General features: G+C 45.1%; 1 protein-coding gene across 1 annotated transcript in view; it reads right to left on the bottom strand.

The window, feature by feature from the left end:
• Positions 1-17,107, bottom strand: part of STAG3 (STAG3 cohesin complex component) — a 120,748-nt gene that overhangs the window by 29,312 nt on the left and 74,329 nt on the right. The window contains exons 19-22 of the mRNA XM_084854617.1: positions 7,615-7,685; positions 7,246-7,333; positions 6,885-6,977; positions 6,724-6,816 (exon numbers count right to left, since the gene is read on the bottom strand). Coding sequence (XP_084710743.1) covers positions 6,724-6,816; positions 6,885-6,977; positions 7,246-7,333; positions 7,615-7,685 — 345 coding nt within the window. The remainder of the gene's footprint in view (positions 1-6,723; positions 6,817-6,884; positions 6,978-7,245; positions 7,334-7,614; positions 7,686-17,107) is intronic.

Genomic DNA, 17,107 nt, shown 5'->3' with positions numbered 1-17,107 from the left:
GGCCAGGATCTCTTCTTGATCATCCCAGAGTGCAGGACACGGAATCATGGGCTCAAGTTACAGGAAGCCAGATTCCGGCTGAACATCAGGAAAAACTTCCTGACTGTTAGAACAATACGACAGTGGAACCAATTACCTACGGAGGTAGTGGGCTCTCCCACACTGCAGGGATTCAAGATGAAGCTGGACAGCCATCTGTCAGGGATGCTCTGACTTGGATTCCTGCATTGAGCAGGGGGTTGGACTCGATGGTCTTATAGGCCCCTTGCAACCCTACTATTCTACGATTCTAAGACTAGTAGCCATTGCTAGCCTTATCCTCCATGAATTTGTCCAATCCCCTTTTAAAGACATCCAAATTGGTGGCCATCACTACATCTTGTGGAACTGAATATTTTAACTATATGCCGTGTGAAGAAGTATTTCCTTTTATCTGTCCTGAATCTCTACAAGGCCGATGGCCTTGTAGGCCCCTTCCAACCCTACTATTCTATGACTATTCTATGATTCCCACCAATCAGTTTCATTGGATGACACTGGGTTCTAATATTATGAGAAAGGATGAAAAATGTCTCCCTATCCACTCTCTCCATACCATGCATAATTTTGGACATCTGTCATCATGTCTCCCCTTATTTGCTTTTTTTTTCTAAGCTAAACAATCCCTGCTGCTGGAACCTTTCTTCATAGTTGCTCCAGCCCCTTGATCATTATAGTTGCCCTTTTCCACACTTTTCCCTACTTTACTGTATCCCTTTTTAGGTGTGGTGACCAGAATTGTACACAGTATTCCAAGTGTGGTTGCAAAACTGAGTTGTATAATGGGAGTATGAACTTGGCAGTTTTATTTTCAATCCCTGTGGGATCCTACTGTTTACATCCCTCCATTGGGAGAATGTACCCTTTATTCCTACCCTCTGCTTCCTGTTCTTTAACAGATCCATATGATGACCTCTCCTCTTATTCTATGACTGCTAAGTTTGCTCAGGAGTTTTTAGTGAGGAACTTTGTCAAAGGCCTTTTGGAATTCCAAGTAAACAATGTCCACTGGATCACCCTGCCTACATGTTTATTGACACTCTCAAAAAAACTCTTAAAGGGTCAGTGAAACAGGACTTACATCTGCAGAAGCCATGTTGAGTCTTTTTCAGCAGGGCTTGTCCTTCTATATGCTTACTAATTTTATCTTTAGTAATGTTTTCAACCAATTTACTTGGAACATATGTTAAGCTAACCAGCCTGTAATTTCCCAGATCCCCCCTGGATCCTTTTTTAAAAATCACTGTTACACTGGCTATTCCCCAGCCCTCTAGTACAGAGGCTGATCATGGGACATGTTGCTTATTTTGGTTAGAAGATCAGCAATTCCATATTTGAATTCTTTAAGAACTGTAGGATGGGTACCATCTGGACTCGGTGATTTATTCATTTTCAATTTGTCAATAAGGTTAAGAACTTCATCTTTTGTCATCAATATTTGCTTCAGTTCCTGAAAAGATCAGTTCAGGCACAGGTATCTGTCCTATAACTTCTGCAGTGAAGACAGACGAAAAGAATTCATTCAGCTTCTCAGCAAACTCTTTATCCACCTTTAGTACTCCTTTAGCTCCACTGTCATCCAATGGTCCAACTGCCTCCCTCGCTGGTTCCCTGCTTCCGATATATTTAAAGAATGCTTTATAGTTGGCCTTGATGTTGTTAGCAATATGCTCCTCAAAATGCTTTTTTGTATCTCTTATTGTCTGCTGGCATCTCCTGTGTGCGAGCATGTGCTCCCTTTTGTTTTCCTCATTTGGGCAAGACTTCCATTTTCTAAAGGAAGCTTTCTTTTCCCTAATAGCTTCCTTGACACTGCTCGTTATTCAGGCTGGTGACCTCTTGGACTTGGGGCTACTTTTCCTAATCTGTGGTATACATTCTAGCTGAGCTTCTGTTATTGTGGTTCGGAGTAACCTCCAAGCATTCTGAAGGGATTGAAGCCTTCTTAGTCTTATCTGACTTCCCACCAATCAGTTTCATGGGATGACCTTGGTTTCTAGTATTATGAGTGAGAGAGGAAAATGTCTACCTACCCACTTTCTCCATACCATGTATAATTTTGTACACTTCTTTTGTGTGTCCCGTTACTCACCTTTTCCCAAAGCTAAACAGTCCCATATGTTGAAACTTTTCCTCATAGGTTAGAACATAAGAACCTTTCCTCATTTTCTCCAACCCTTTAATCATTTTAGTTGCTCTTTTCTGCACTTTTTCCAACTCTGCAGTATCTTTTTTTAGGCGTAGTGATGAGAACTGTACGCAGTATTCCATGTGTGGTCGCACCATAGATTTTTATAAGGACAGTATGATCTTGGACTTCAGCAAACGAGATCTTTACCTTGTCGTGGTGCTAGAGCTTGAGCACCTCAATGACATCATGAGCTAAACCGTGAAGGGACACCCAAGATGGGAAGGTCATGGCAGAGTCAGACTAAATACGATCCCTGGGGAAGGAAATGGCAACCCACCCCAGTATTCTTGCCATGAAAACTAAATTACCTGGGGAGGTGGTGGGCTCTCCCACACTGGAGGCCTTCAAGACGAGGCTGGACAGCCATTTGTCAGGGATGCTCTGACTTGGATTCCTGCATTGAGCAGCAAGACTCGATGGCCTTGTAGGCCCCTTCCAACCCTACTATTCTATGAATCTATGAAACCAGAGATATGTCGGTATACCATTGGAAGATGGGACTCCCAGGTCGGAAGATGGTCAAAATGCTACTGGGGAGGAACTAGCCCCAGATGTGATGACGCAGCTAGCTCAAAGCCCAAAGGACAGCTAGCAGCCAATGGTGCTGGCGGTGAACGACGAATCCGATGTCGTCTTTGACAAAGCCAAAGGTGTATGAAGGCTACTCCACTGGATGTGTAGCCAAAGGTGGTCAAAACGCTACTGGGGAGGAACAGAGGATAAGTTCAACTAGCCCCAAATGTGATGACACAGCTAGCTCAAAGCCCAAAGGTCGGCTAGCAGCCGATGGTGCTGGTGGTGAACGACGAATCCAATGTTCTAAAGATCAACACACCATAGGAACCTGGAATGTAAGATCTATGAGCCAGGGCAAATTGGATATGGTTATTGGGGAGATGTCAAGATTAAATATAGACATTTTGGGTGTCAGTGAACTGAAATGGACTGGAATGGGCCACTTCACATGAAATGACCACCAGATCTACTACTGTGGACAACAGCACCACAGAAGAAATGGAGTAGCCTTCATAATTAATAATAAAGTGGCTAAAGCAGTGCTTGGATACAATCCAAAAAATGACAGAATGATCTCAATTCAAATTCAGGGTAAGCCATTTAACATCACAGTGATCCAAATATACGCCCCAACCACAGATGCTGAAGAAGCAGAAGTAGATCAGTTCTATGAGGATCTGCAGCGCCTACTGGATAGTACGCCAAAAAAAGATGTTATTTTCATTACAGGAGACTGGAATGCTAAGGTGGGTAGTCAAACGACACCTGGAATTACAGGCAAGCATGGTCTGAGTGAACAAAATGAAGCAGGACATAGGCTGATAGAATTTTGCCAAGACAACTCACTATGCATAACAAATACTCTCTTCCAACAACCTAAGAGACGACTTTATACATGGACTTCACCAGACGGTCAACACCGAAATCAGATTGACTACATCCTTTGTAGCCAAAGGTGGCGGACATCTATGCAGTCGGTAAAAACAAGAACTGGAGCTGATTATAGTAGCACAATTTAGAATCAGACTAAAGAGAATAGTGAAGACCCAGAGATCAGTTATATATGAGCTCACTAATATTCCTCATGAATATGCAGTGGAGGTGAAGAATAGATTTAAGGGACTAGATTGAGTAGATAGGGTCCCGGAAGAACTATGGACAGAAGTTCGCAAAAAGTTCAGGAGGCGGCAACAAAAAACGTCCCAAAGAAAAAGAAAACCAAGAAGGCAAGATGGCTGTCTGCTGAGACACTGGAAGCAGCCCAAGAAAGAAGGAAAGCAAAAGGCAACAGTGATAGGGGGAGATATGCCCAATTAAATGCAAAATTCCAGAGGTTAGCCAGAAGAGATAAGGAATTATTTTTAAACAAGCAGTACGCGGAAACGGAAGAAGATAATAGAATAGGAAGGACAAGGGACCTCTTCCAGAAAATTAGAAACATCGGAGGTAAATTCCAGGCAAAAATGGGTATGATCAAAAACAAAGATGGCAAGGACCTAACAGAAGCAGAAGAGATCAAGAAAAGGTGGCAAGAATATATGGAAGATCTGTATAGGAAGGATAATAATATCGGGGATAGATTTGACGGTGTGGTCAGACAGCTAGAGCCAGACATCCTGAACAGTGAGGTTGAATGGGCCTTAAGAAGCATTGCTAATAACAAGGCAGCAGGAGATGATGGTATCCCAGCTGAACTGTTTAAAATCTTGCAAGATGATGCTGTCAAGGTGATGCATGCCATATGCCAGCAAATTTGGAAAACACAAGAATGGCAACAGATTGGAAAAAATCAACTTCTATCCCCATACCAAAAAAGGGAAGCACCAAAGAATGTTCAAACTATCGAACAGTGGCACTTCTTTCACATGCCAGTAAGGTAATGCTCAAGATCTTGCAAGGTAGACTCCAGCAATTCATGGAACGAGAATTGCCAGATGTACAAGCTGGGCTTAGAAAAGGCAGAGGAACTAGAGACCAAATTGTCAATATCCGCTGGATAATGGGGAAAGCCAGGGAGTTTCAGAAAAACATCTATTTCTGTTTTACTGACTATTCTAAAGCCTTTGACTGTATGGATCATAACAAACTGTGGCAAGTTCTTGGTGGTATGGGGATACCAAGTCATCTTGTCTGCCTCCTGAGGAATCTGTATAACAACCAAGTAGCAATGGTAAGAACAGACCACGGAACAACGGACTGATTTAACAGTGGGAAAGGGGTATGGCAGGGTTGTATACTCTCATCCTACCTATTCAACCTGTACGCAGAACACATCACGCGACGTGCTGGGCTTGATGAAGCCAAGGCTGGAGTTAAAATCGCTGGGAGAAACATTAACAATCTCAGATATGCAGATGATACCACTTTGATGGCTGAAAGCGAGGAGGAGCTGAGGAACCTCGTGACGAAGGTGATAGAAGAAAGTGCAAAAGCTGGGTTACAGTTAAACCTCCAAAGAACCAAGATTATGGCAACCAGCTTGATTGATAACTGGCTAATAGAGGGAGAAAACGTGGAGGCAGTGACAGACTTTGTCTTTCTAGGCGCAAAGATTACTGCAGACGCTGACTGCAGCCAGGAAATCAGAAGAAGTTTACTTCTTGGGAGGACAGCAATGACAACTCCTGATAAAATAGTTAAGAGCAGAGACATCACACTGACAACAAAGGTCCGCATAGTTAAAGCAATGGTCTTCCCCGTAGTAACCTATGGCTGCGAGAGCTGGACCATAAGGAAGGCTGAGCGAAGGAAGTTAGATGCTTCTGAACTGTGGTGCTGGAGGAAAATTCTGTGAGTGCCTTGGACTGCAAGAAGATCAAACCAGTCCATACTCCAGGAAATAAAGCCAGACTGCTCACTTGAGGGAAGGATCTTAAAGGCAAAACTGAAGTACTCTGGCCACATCATGAGAAGACAGGACACCCTGGAGAAGATGCTGATGCTAGGGAAAGTGAAAGGCAAAAGGAAGAGGGGCCGACCAAGGGCAAGGTGGATGGATGATATTCTGGAGGTGACGGACCCGACCTTGGGAGAGCTGGGGGTGGCGACGGCCAACAGGAAGCTCTGGCATGGGCTGGTCCATGAAGTCACGAAGAGTCGGAAGCGACTGAACAAATAAACAACAACAACAATGATCTTGGAAGTTTTATTTTCAATTCCTTCCTAATTATGGCTTAAATGGAATTTGCCTTTTTCACAGCGGCCACACACTGGGTCAACATTTTCATCCAGCTGTCCACCACAATCCCAAAAACTCTTTCTTGGTCACTCACTGCTAGCTCAGATCTCATCAGCATATACGTGAAGTCTGGATTTTTTTGCCCCAACATGCATCACTTTACACTTTATCACTGCTGACTTTTATTAATTGTTTATGTTTCTTATTACATTGGATTCTATTGCACATACTGCCTTGAGAGGGCTCTACCCTTGAATGCAGCCTAAAAGCATTTTAAATAAATACATATATACAGAGCATTCACCTCTGCAGAAATATCCGTTGAGAGACAGGTGCTCCAAGAAATATTGCAAACCCAAGTTAGACAGGCAGCAGGACCTACCTTTTGATGGATGCTACTAGACATCCCACTGAAGGATGCTGTTCTGAAAAAATCTGACACCACCAGACATGGACTCAACAAGGACTGGGAGTGGGTTTGTGCTTTGCATAGTAATTTCTGATAGTGCTTGGCTTTGTGGCCTCACATACTTGCAGTGCATATACCTACCCAATAAAGTTACCAATTCAGTCATCTGATGAAGTGGGTTGTGACCCACAAACATTTTGTGCCATAATACATTTGTTAGTTTTCTTTTAAGATACCAAAGGACTCTTGTTTATGTTGTGATGGTAGAAGGTAAACAAGGAGCCAGCAGACATCCCTGTGGCCAAGAGCAGCCAACATCTAGCATCTTCTAGAGTTTTACAAAGTAGGCAAAAGCCACACCCCCAGCCCCCAGGCCCACGTATCTCTTACCTGCTCCTGGACGCTGGGATCCATGTCCACAAGGAAGCTCTGACAGAGGGAGCAGAAGGATGTCACTTTCTCCTTGAGGCTGAGCAACTGCTCCTGGAGTGGGGAGGGGTGAAATTAGGAAGGTGTGGTGCAAAAGGAGCCCTCCCAAGAGCGCTTCTCACCTGGCTGGGAAGGGGCCCAGTGGCAGCATCTGATAGGCAGGCCAGTTCCCAGAGCAGAGAGAAGTGGGAGCAGGTCATGGCAGAGATAACCACCTGCAAGAAAGGAAGGCGGCCATGTGAAAGTGACCACATCTGCCTTACCATAGGAAGGTCAGGGCATCTGGGGGAAAGGGAGGGGTGGTTCCTCCTTTGCAACTGCAACACTGCCCTCCCACAAGAAATGGGGGCGGGATAGTGGGTGTGGCAGCAATGCAGTAAGACCACACACACACACACACACACACACACACACACACGTATGTATATATCCAGGGCCCAAACCAGTTCAGACCACACTCCTGCCCCCTTGACACCCCAGTACCTGCTTGGGAACCTCGCCTGTGTCCACCATGTGGTGCAAGAGGTGGATGCAGGGCTCAAAGAACTGCCACCGAGTCAGGTCATGAGCACTGCAGACAAAACAGCAAAAAACCCAAGTGGTGCTACCTCTTTCTTCAACACACTCCACAGAAGTGGACAGGAAATAGGGCAGGTCTGAATTCCTAGAAACACACAGGTTGCTGTGTGTGTGCATGTATGGCCAGTCCAGAAGGGGGGGGGGGAGGGAAGAGTGATTGAAACCTGTGGGGCTTCCTTCCAAGTCTAAAAGCTAGAACACAGTTGTTGGACGGGACTGCTGAGCAATGTCACTACTACCTGTTCTCCCTGTTCCCCGGGATCTTGTAATCACCTGTGGAAGATGGCAATGCGCTTGAGAGTGGCAGCCACACTGTACACATCCTCTTTCTCCAGAAACGAAGACTGAGCAAGAAGCAAGGAGGAAAAGGAACATTAGATTTTCTGTTACAGTTTTATTTATTTATTTATTTCTATACCGCCCAATAGCCGAAGGAGTTTCTTCTCCTCCGCAGACGGAGGGTATCCTCAGACAGGTTACTCCTTCCACTTGCTCCACAAACAAGGCCACATCAATCATTGCAATCTTTTGACCTTTCATGGGAAGGAGCCCCCAACCAGTTTCAGGAGGTAGTACAGCAGGAACAGAACACACCCCACTTGAAAACATATAAATCAGAATTTAAAACTTAGTAGAGAAAGAAGAGAGAAAGAACAGAAGAGAGGGTCATTCTCAGGACTTAAGTTGAAATTCTGGTGGGGCATGGTAGGCTGCAGGGGGGGAAGGGTAATGGCTGACAGGGCAGTCAGTCCTCTGGGTCCCAACTGTTCCTTTGTTATAGAGTGTCAGGAGCGCCCTTGCTGCCTCTTACAGTCTACTCCAAAAGCCAACTCAAGACACAGATGAAAAGGATTCTTTTCAAGGCTTTATTTCTTTTACAATTTAATGATTCTTCCAGATGCTAATCACCAGCGACTAAGCAAGGAACAGCACTGGGGAAAGATAGCAGAGTAGCCTATGCTCCAGGTTAGGCAGTTGGTCCCCATTTGAAGGAGAATCACGGGAAGACCCTGAACTTATGGGCTAGGGAGAGATCCTCCCTCTTTCCCTTGGGTCCTTGGGACGCGACCGTTGCTTGTGCACCAAACGAGCGCTGCGCCTCCTTTCCGTGCCCTCCAGCTGTCGTCACTCTCTGCGCTGGCGCCGAGCATCCAGCAAGTCCCCCTCCAGCGCTCTCTCGCTGCCAGGGTCACTATCTATCCCAGGAATGCTGGCAGGAGGAACCTCTGCCAGCTGCTGTGCCTGTGAGAGTGAGCGAGCTCCTCTCCCACGGATTGCTGTTCCTCCTCAGAATCAGAACTGGTCTGGGGTTCTATCGGCTCAGTTTCCACCCTGACATAGAGCCTCAGATTTACGCTACTGTTTTTCCTTTGGATATTTTGACTTGTTTGTTTAAAGGGCTTATTGGCAGCTCTTCAGCTGATGTTCTCAGAGTAGCCTACAGCCTCTGACAACAAAATAATCAGATCACAATTGAAAACCAATACAATCAAAACTAAATCAGAACAAAAGACACAGCAAGGCATCTCAATCAAATACCAGCATAAAACAATAGATCCACATGGAGGCTGCACCACATGGGACACTAAACGGGTCACTTGCAGTTGTGTGAATGCTTTTTAAAATGTTAAGTAGCAGGCATAGGAGGGGCAAAGACTGGGATCTCAGCAGACTGGGAGGAGGTGGTTAATCCTGTCCTCACTCCACAGTCCTGATGAAAATCCCAGGAGGGAAGTTACCATTAGCACAGGTTCATGTGGTAAGAAGTGGTCCTTCAAATACCACTGGCCCAAGCCAGTTAGGGATTTAGAAGTCAGAACCAGCCCTTTGAACAGTGCTCAGAAACAGACCAGAAGGCAGTGTGCCTGTTTACAGAACAGGCAATATATGCTCCACACATCCAGTCCCAGTTAATAATCAAGCTGCCCAGTATTTTCACCAACTGCAGTTTCTCAACAGTCCTCAAAGGCAGGCCCACGTACAGCGCCCTGGAGTAATCCAAATGAGATGTAACTTTAAGGATGTATTTGGACCTTGCAATTTACATTTCATAGAATCATAGAACCATAGAGTAGTAGGGTTGGAAGGGGCCTACAAGGCCATCCAGTCCAGCCCCCTGCTCAATGCAGGAATCCAAGTCAGAGCATCCCTGACAGACGGCTGTCCAGCCTCATCTTGAATGCCTCCAGTGTGGGAGAGCCCACCACCTCCCTAGGGAATTGGTTCCATTGTCGTATTGCTCTAACAGTCTGGAAGTTCCTCCTGATGTTCAGCCGGAATCTGGCTTCCTGTCACTTGAGCCCATTATTCCGTGGCCTGCACTGTGGGATGATCAAGAAGAGATCCTGGCCTTCCTCTCTGTGACAACCTTTCAAGTTTGAAAGGTTGTCACAGTTGGGGGTTGGCTCGCCCCTTCCAACCCAACTATTCTATGACTATTCTATGAAGTACTCGAAGAGCGCTATCATATCTCCCCTCAGTCTTCTCTTCTCAAGGCTAAACATGCCCAATTCTTTCAGTCCCTCTTCACAGGGCTTTATTTCCAGTCCCCCGATCATCTTTGTTGCCCTCCTCTGAACCCTCTCCAGTTTGTCTGCATCCGTCTTCAAGTGTGGTGCCCAGAACTGGACACAGTACTCCAGATGAGGCCTAACCAGTGCTGAGAAGAGGGGAACTAGTACTTCCCGGGATTTAGAAGCTATGCTTCTATTAATGCTGCCCAAAATAGCATTTGTCTTTTTTGCAGCCACATCACATTGTTGCCTCATATTCAGCTTGTGATCAACAACAATTCCAAGATCCTTCTCACTTGTAGTGTTGTTGAGCCACGTATCCCCCATCTTGTAATTGTGCATTTGGTTTCTTTTTCCTAGGTGCAGAACTTGGCATTTATCCCTATTAAATGTCATTCTGTTGTTTTCTGCCCAGTGCTCCAGTCTATCCAGATCACTTTGAATTTTGTTTCTGTCTTCCAAAGTATTAGCTATCCCGCCCAATTTGGTGCCATCTGAAAATTGGATCAGCATTCCCTGCACCTCCTCCTCCAAGTCATTCATAAAAATGTTGAAGAGCACTGGGCCCAGGACTGAGCCCTGCAGTACCCCACTTGTTACCTCTCTCCAGTTTGAGAAGGTCCCATTGATAAGCACTCTTGGAGTCCGATTCTGTAGCCAACTGTGGATCCACCGGATCGTTGTTTCATCTAGCCCACTTTGAGCTCATTTGCTCATCAGGAGATCATGGGGCACTTTGTCGAAAGCTTTGCTGAAGTCGAGGTATATGATGTCTACAGCATTCCGAGGCCCACAAGGGAGGTGACTTGATCAAAACATGAGATCAGATTAGTCTGGCAGGACTTGTTTTTGACTAATCCATGTTGACTTCGAGTAATCCCTGCATTGTTTTCAAGGTGCTTCCAGATGGATAGCTTTATCAACTGCTCCAGAATTTTCCCAGGGATTGTCAGACTGACTGGTCTGTAGTTCCCAGGTTCCTCCTTTTTGCCCTTTTTGAAGATAGGGACAACATTAGCCCTCCTCCAGTCATCTGGCACTTCCCCCGTCCTCCATGATTTCTCAAAGAGAATAGACAGCGGTTCTGAGAGTTCTTCTGCCAGTTCCTTTATTACTCTAGGATGCAGTTCATCTGGCCCTGGAGATTTGAACTCATTCAAAGTATGAGGTGTTCCTTGACCATATGCCTATCCATCTCAAGCTGCAATCCTGCCCCTTCAGCCTGCACTTCGCCTTTGCCAGGGGGCTCATAGACCCTCTTTCGGGAGAAGAGTGAGCCAAAGTAGGAATTGAGCACCTCTGCCTTTTCTTTGTCATCTGTTATCATTTTGCCATCCTTATTTAATAGCTGAACAACCATTTCTTTCCTCTGCCTTGTACAATGCACGTAGCTGAAGAAAGCCTTTTGGTTGTTTTTAGCATCCCTCGCTAACCTCAGCTCATTCTCAGCTTTAGCCTTCCTGACGCCATCCCTGCAATTCTGTGCTATCTCCCTGTACTCTTCCTTTGTTGCTTGGCCTTCTTTCCACTTCCTCTAAGTGTCCTTTTTTGTTTTCAGGTCATCCCTAAGCTTTTTGTGAAGCCACATTGGCTTCTTCTGTTGTCTTCCACCTTTTCTTCTTGTTGGAATGGTTTGTAATGATGCCCTGAGAATTTCCTTTTTTAAAAGCTCCCACCCAACTTGGACTCCTTTCCTCGTTAGCGTTGCTTGCCATGGAACCTTACTGTTCATTTTTCCGAGTTTATTAAAATCAGCTTTCCTAAAATCCAGGGTACGCCTTTGACTACACACGGCTTTTGCTTCCCTTAGAACCAAGAACTCAAGGACAACATGGTTGCTTTCCCCCAGAGTTCCTGTAACTACTACTTTATCCACTAAGTCATCTCTGTTGGTTAGGGTCAAGTCAAGGATAGCCGATCCTCTAGTTCCTTCCTCTACTTTCTGTAGGAGGAAGTTATCCGCCACACATGTCAGGAATTTCCTGGAGGGACCATGTTTTGCAGAATATGTCTCCCAACAAATATCGGGGAAATGGAAGTCCCCCACTACTACTACATCATGCTTCCTTAAAACATTGGCTATTTGCTTTTCAAAAGTTTCATCCTCGTCTTCTCCTTGATTGGGTGGCCAGTAGTAGACTCTGACCACCAGGATCCTTTTATTCTTTGCTCCATTTATTTTGATCCAGATGCTCTCCATGATGGGAGAGACTCTGGGATGATCGAGGAGAGATCCTGGCCTTCCTCTCTGTGACAACCTTTCAAGTACTTGAAGAGCGCTATCATATCTCCCCTCAGTCTTCTCTTCTCAAGGCTAAACAGGCCCAGTTCTTTCAGTCTCTCTATTTGAGTACAATATGAAGAGGGGGTTAAAGCTAATAGGCAATGGGGCAAGTAGAGGAGTAAGATCCACTGTATTAAAAGCATGCTCGATGCTGATACGAGATGTTTTGATAACGTTCCAAACTGGGTAAAAAGTAAGGGGTCATAGATAAGAAGATGTTGTGATTTGGGATTCCCCTGCCTGGAAATAAAGGGAAGAAAAAAGGAGCTGTTGACCACATATAAGGAGAACTTAGACCTGTTTCTTAGGAAACAAGATGTGTCAGAAGTAGGAGGGAATACTTGGGAAATGTGTCATGAGATGTGACATATAGGATGACATGGACCAATAGTTGTGAAGATTTTAGAATATGTATTACAGGGGAGGACACCAACTTTGACAGGGTACATAATGGGGTACACGGAAGAGATCTGGGTCTTCTTTCTTTACTCTGGGCCTAGCCTGATACACTGTGGTCTGTTACAGGCAATGGTTGAAGCCAAGGTTTGGAGTGCGAGAGTCCCGTTACCGTTCTCGGTAAAGTAAAATGTGAGTATGGCTTTGCTTGGTTGAAGGTTTGTGTGCTTGTTAAACTTTTCTTTATCTTTGGCATCAGGAAGGCTAAAGCTGAGAACGAGCTGAGGTTAGCGAGGGATGCTAAAAGCAACAAAAAGGCTTTCTTCAGCTACGTGCATAGTAAAAGGCAGAGAAAAGAAATGGTGGTTCAGCTATTAAATAAGGATGGAAAAATGATAACAGATGACAAAGAAAAGGCAGAGGTGCTCAATTCCTACTTTGGCTCAGTCTTCTCCCAAACGAGGGTCTATGACCCCGCTGGCAGGGCGAAGTACAGGCTGAAGGGGCAGGGTTGCAGCTTGAGATCGACAGGCATATGGAACCACTGTCTATTCTCTTTGAGAAATCATGGAGGATGGGGGAAGTGCCAGATGACTGGAGGAGGGCTCATGTTGTCCCTATCTTCAAAAAGCGTAAAAAGGGGGAACCCGGGAACTACTGACCAGTCAGTCTGACATCAATCCCTTGGAAAATTCTGGAGCAGATTAGAAAGCAATCCACCTTGAAAACAATGCAGTGATTACTTGAAGCCAACAAGGATTTGTCAAGAACTAATCCTGCCAGACGAATCTGATCTCATTTTTTGATCAAGTAAGCTCAGTCCTGGACCCACTTTGGAAGACAGAAACAAAATTCAAAGTGATCTTGATAGACTGGAGCACTGGGCAGAAAACAACAGAATGACATTTAATAGGGATAAACGCCAAGTTCTGCACCTAGGAAAAAGAAACCAAATGCACAGTTACAAGATGGGGGATACGTGGCTCAACAACACTACAAGCGAGAAGGATCTTGGCACTGTTGTCGATCACAAGCTGAATATGAGCCAACAATGTGATGTGGCTGCAAAAAAGGCCAATGCTCTTTTGGGCTGCATTCATAGAAGCATAGCTTCCAAATCCCGGGAAGTACTAGTTCCCCTTTACTCAGCACTGGTTAGGCCTCATCTGGAGTACTGTATCTAGTTCTGGGCACCACACTTTAAGGAGGCAGACAAACTGGAGAGGGTTCAGAGGAGGGCAACAAAGATGATCGGGGTGAAGAGGGACTGAAAGAACTGGGCATGTTTAGCCTTGTGAAGAGAAGACTGAGGGGAGATATGATAGCGCTCTTCAAGTACTTCATAGAATAGTCATAGAATAGTTGGGTTGGAAGGGGCCTACAAGGCCATCGAGTCCAACCCCCAACTGTGACAACCTTTCAAACTTGAAAGGTTGTCACAGAGAGGAAGGCCAGGATCTCTTCTTGATCATCCCACAGTGCAGGACACGGAATAATGGGCTCAAGTTCTATGATTTATCCATTCATTTCATTTCTATACCGCCAATAGCCGAAGCTCTCTGGGTGGTTCACAAAAATTAAAACCAAACAGCACACAATAAAACAATTTAAAATATATAGAATATTAAAACCACAACTTTTGGTTTGGACTTGGGATTCCTGCATTGAGCAGGGGGTTGGACTCGATGGCCTTGTAGGCCCCCTTCCAACCCTACTACTCTATGATTCTATGATTCTTTAATAAATGCATTTAGCTTATGTCGTTGTTTAATCCTTATTTATAGAATTTAAGTAAATCTGGGTGAATGTGAACACTCTGGTCTCAGTCCCCAAAGGAACCACGTGAAGTACTAGTTCTCCTCTACTCAGCACTGGTTAGGCCTCATCTGGAGTACTGTGTCCAGTTCTGGGCACCACACTTTAAGAAGGATGCAGACAAACTGGAGAGGGTTCAGAGGAGGGAAACAAAGATGATCAGGGGACTGGAAACAAAGCACTATGAGGAGAGACAGAAAGAACTGGGCATGTTTAGCCTTGAGAAGAGAAGACTGAGGGGAGATATGATAGCGCACTTCCAGTACTTGAAAGGCTGTCACAGAGAGGAAGGCCAGGAGCTCTTCTTGATCATCCCAGAGTGCAGGACACGGAATCATGGGCTCAAGTGACAGGAAGCCAGATTCCAGCTGAACATCAGGAGAAACTTCCTGACTGTTAGAGCAATACGACAATGGAACCAATTACCTGGGGAGGTAGTGGGCTCTCCCACACTGGAGGCATTCAAGACAAGGCTGGACAGCCATCTGTCAGGGATGCTCTGACTTGGTTCCTGCACTAAGCAGGGGTTTGGACTCGATGGCCTTGTAGACCCCTTCCGACCCTACTATTCTATAATTCTATGATTTCCCTTTTTTGCAGCCACATCACATTGTTGGCTCATATTCAGCTTGTGATCGACAACAATTCAAAAATCCTTCTCGCTTGTAGTACTGTTGAGCCAAGTATCCCCCATCTTGTAACTGTCAATTTGGTTTCTTTTTCCTATGAAATTTCTGTGCAGATGAGCTGCCAGGGACAGCTGGTTCCATCCACTAAAGAAGAATGTTTCTTGGGTCCTAGACAAGAACTACAGAGCTATGAGATGGAAGAAGTCTTTGATTTGGGGCTGTGGCTCATAAATTGACTCAATGCTTCCCACTAGACGAGAGGGCAGATATTTCTCTCAGCCTGGACCTCTGGATTCTGAAATAAGAGGGTAAGACAGATAAAAGAGTACCCTGACTGTACCCTGATAAGATCCTACAACAGTCTTCCCCTACCTGGTATTCTCCAGTTGTTCTGACTTCAACTCCCATCAACCGTAACCACCATGCCCAATGGTCAGGAATGCTGGGGGTTGTAGTCCACAACATCTGGATGGCAGCAGGTTGGGGAAGACTGCCCTTGGATCACTTCAGTTACCCAAGAGAAGGAACCAAACAAAGATCAAGAAATATTGGGGGTCTTGTGGGCTTGAGAAGAAGCTTCACTCCTTCTCCAGATGCCACCTTAGCGTCAGCTCTCTTTCACATACACGTGGAGGGGGGTCCTGAGGCTTTTGGGGCTGCGACTGATCTCCCATCTGGAACAGAGAGAAGAGAACTCTGGTTCTGAGGTTTCAATCTTTTTTCTTGCAATTATTTTACACTGGGTTAGTTTAGTCTGTCCTGAATTTTCAACACTGTTCGCATAACTCCTTTTTTTTTTTTTTTTTACTTCTTTAGGGAGATTTTACTTATTCCATATCAGAACTGTTCCTTATGACTTGTACATAGAGCTAACTTTTTCTGTGTTGGATTTTTACCAGCTTTGATTAATTGATACACAGAGAACTAGCTTTTCCTGGGCTACATTTGCCTCATGGACAACTCTGAATAGACTTATGTTTTCATAGGCTTCCCTTCCCTTCTCCTTTTCTGTTGTTTACTCCCTTGTAAAGCTCAGATGTGTGTACTCTTTTTTAAAAAAACATTCTCAATTTTCACCTGGATTATTTTTCCTAGACAATGGGTTGATTTCTACTAGCCTTCATCTGAGCACATAGAAGCCTGTCTTCTCTGCTTGGGACACATAGCTATGTCTTTCTAATTCTTTAGACCAAACTGCTACACAGATGGAGATGTAGTAGGCTTTAACTAGGGGGCTGATGGAAGACTTGGGGCTAATGTAGAGTTTTATATTTGCCCACTGGAGCAAATAAAGAATCTCATTTTCAAAATGTCATTTCCTAAAACATGGAACTGAACTTTGGTGTCTTGCTCTGGTAATACTTGTCCAAGATTGAGGTGATTTTAAAGCTGCCCCAGTCAGCTGCGTGCTGCTACCTGATAGAAGATTAGGAGAACAAAGACTGGGTCGGATTATTTTGGAGGCTGGAGATCAAAAGCATAGGACTTATCAGAAGTGTAGTCAAAAACCGTGCTGGGTTTGAAGGTCCAGGAAGAGGTAAGTGTCTGAAGAATAACAGGGAGCAGGTAATTAAGCAAGGTCATAGACGGTCTGGGTCGATAATGGGGAATTTCAGAAAAAGCAAGGATGTAAGAAAAACAAGCCGATGTAGAAACACAGCTAGAAACAAATGAATTGTTTCTAGTAAAGATGTCACATCTCTGCAAGGCTTTTCAAGGCTGTACGTTCCTGAGTCCACCCAGCCCCCAGCTGCAATCGATCAAGGACCTTCAGACATCCTCCTCCCAAGAAGACCGTTATTGCAGCCAAGAACTACTCCTGAGTGGATGCTGCTGAACATGCCTCTTCAGTCGACCTTTCTCCTGCAGAGTATTCGGAGGACCCTGCTCCTACTCAGACTCCGAGCTCCCTGGTGAAACATGAGATGGGCCTGGATGTTCCCCATCAATCTGGAAGGGTGACTCCTGGATCTCCTCTGCTGGTTCCTCTTCTGGCAGGGCCTCTTCCTCATCCGATGAGGAGTCTCCAAGGCTAGGCATGACACTTGGACACCCTTGCCAATTCACATGTCAGACTTTGAAGCTTTGGGAAGGAAACTCAAGAACTTTAGGGCCCAGATAGTTTTCTC

Source organism: Heloderma suspectum, chromosome 4 (genome assembly GCF_057233095.1).
Source record: "Heloderma suspectum isolate Gila_16-S chromosome 4, 16-S_ref, whole genome shotgun sequence".
Classification (NCBI taxonomy): Eukaryota; Metazoa; Chordata; class Lepidosauria; order Squamata; family Helodermatidae; genus Heloderma; species Heloderma suspectum.
The sequence above is the reverse complement of the archived record's forward strand: the minus strand, read 5'-3'. Positions and strand labels throughout refer to the sequence as shown.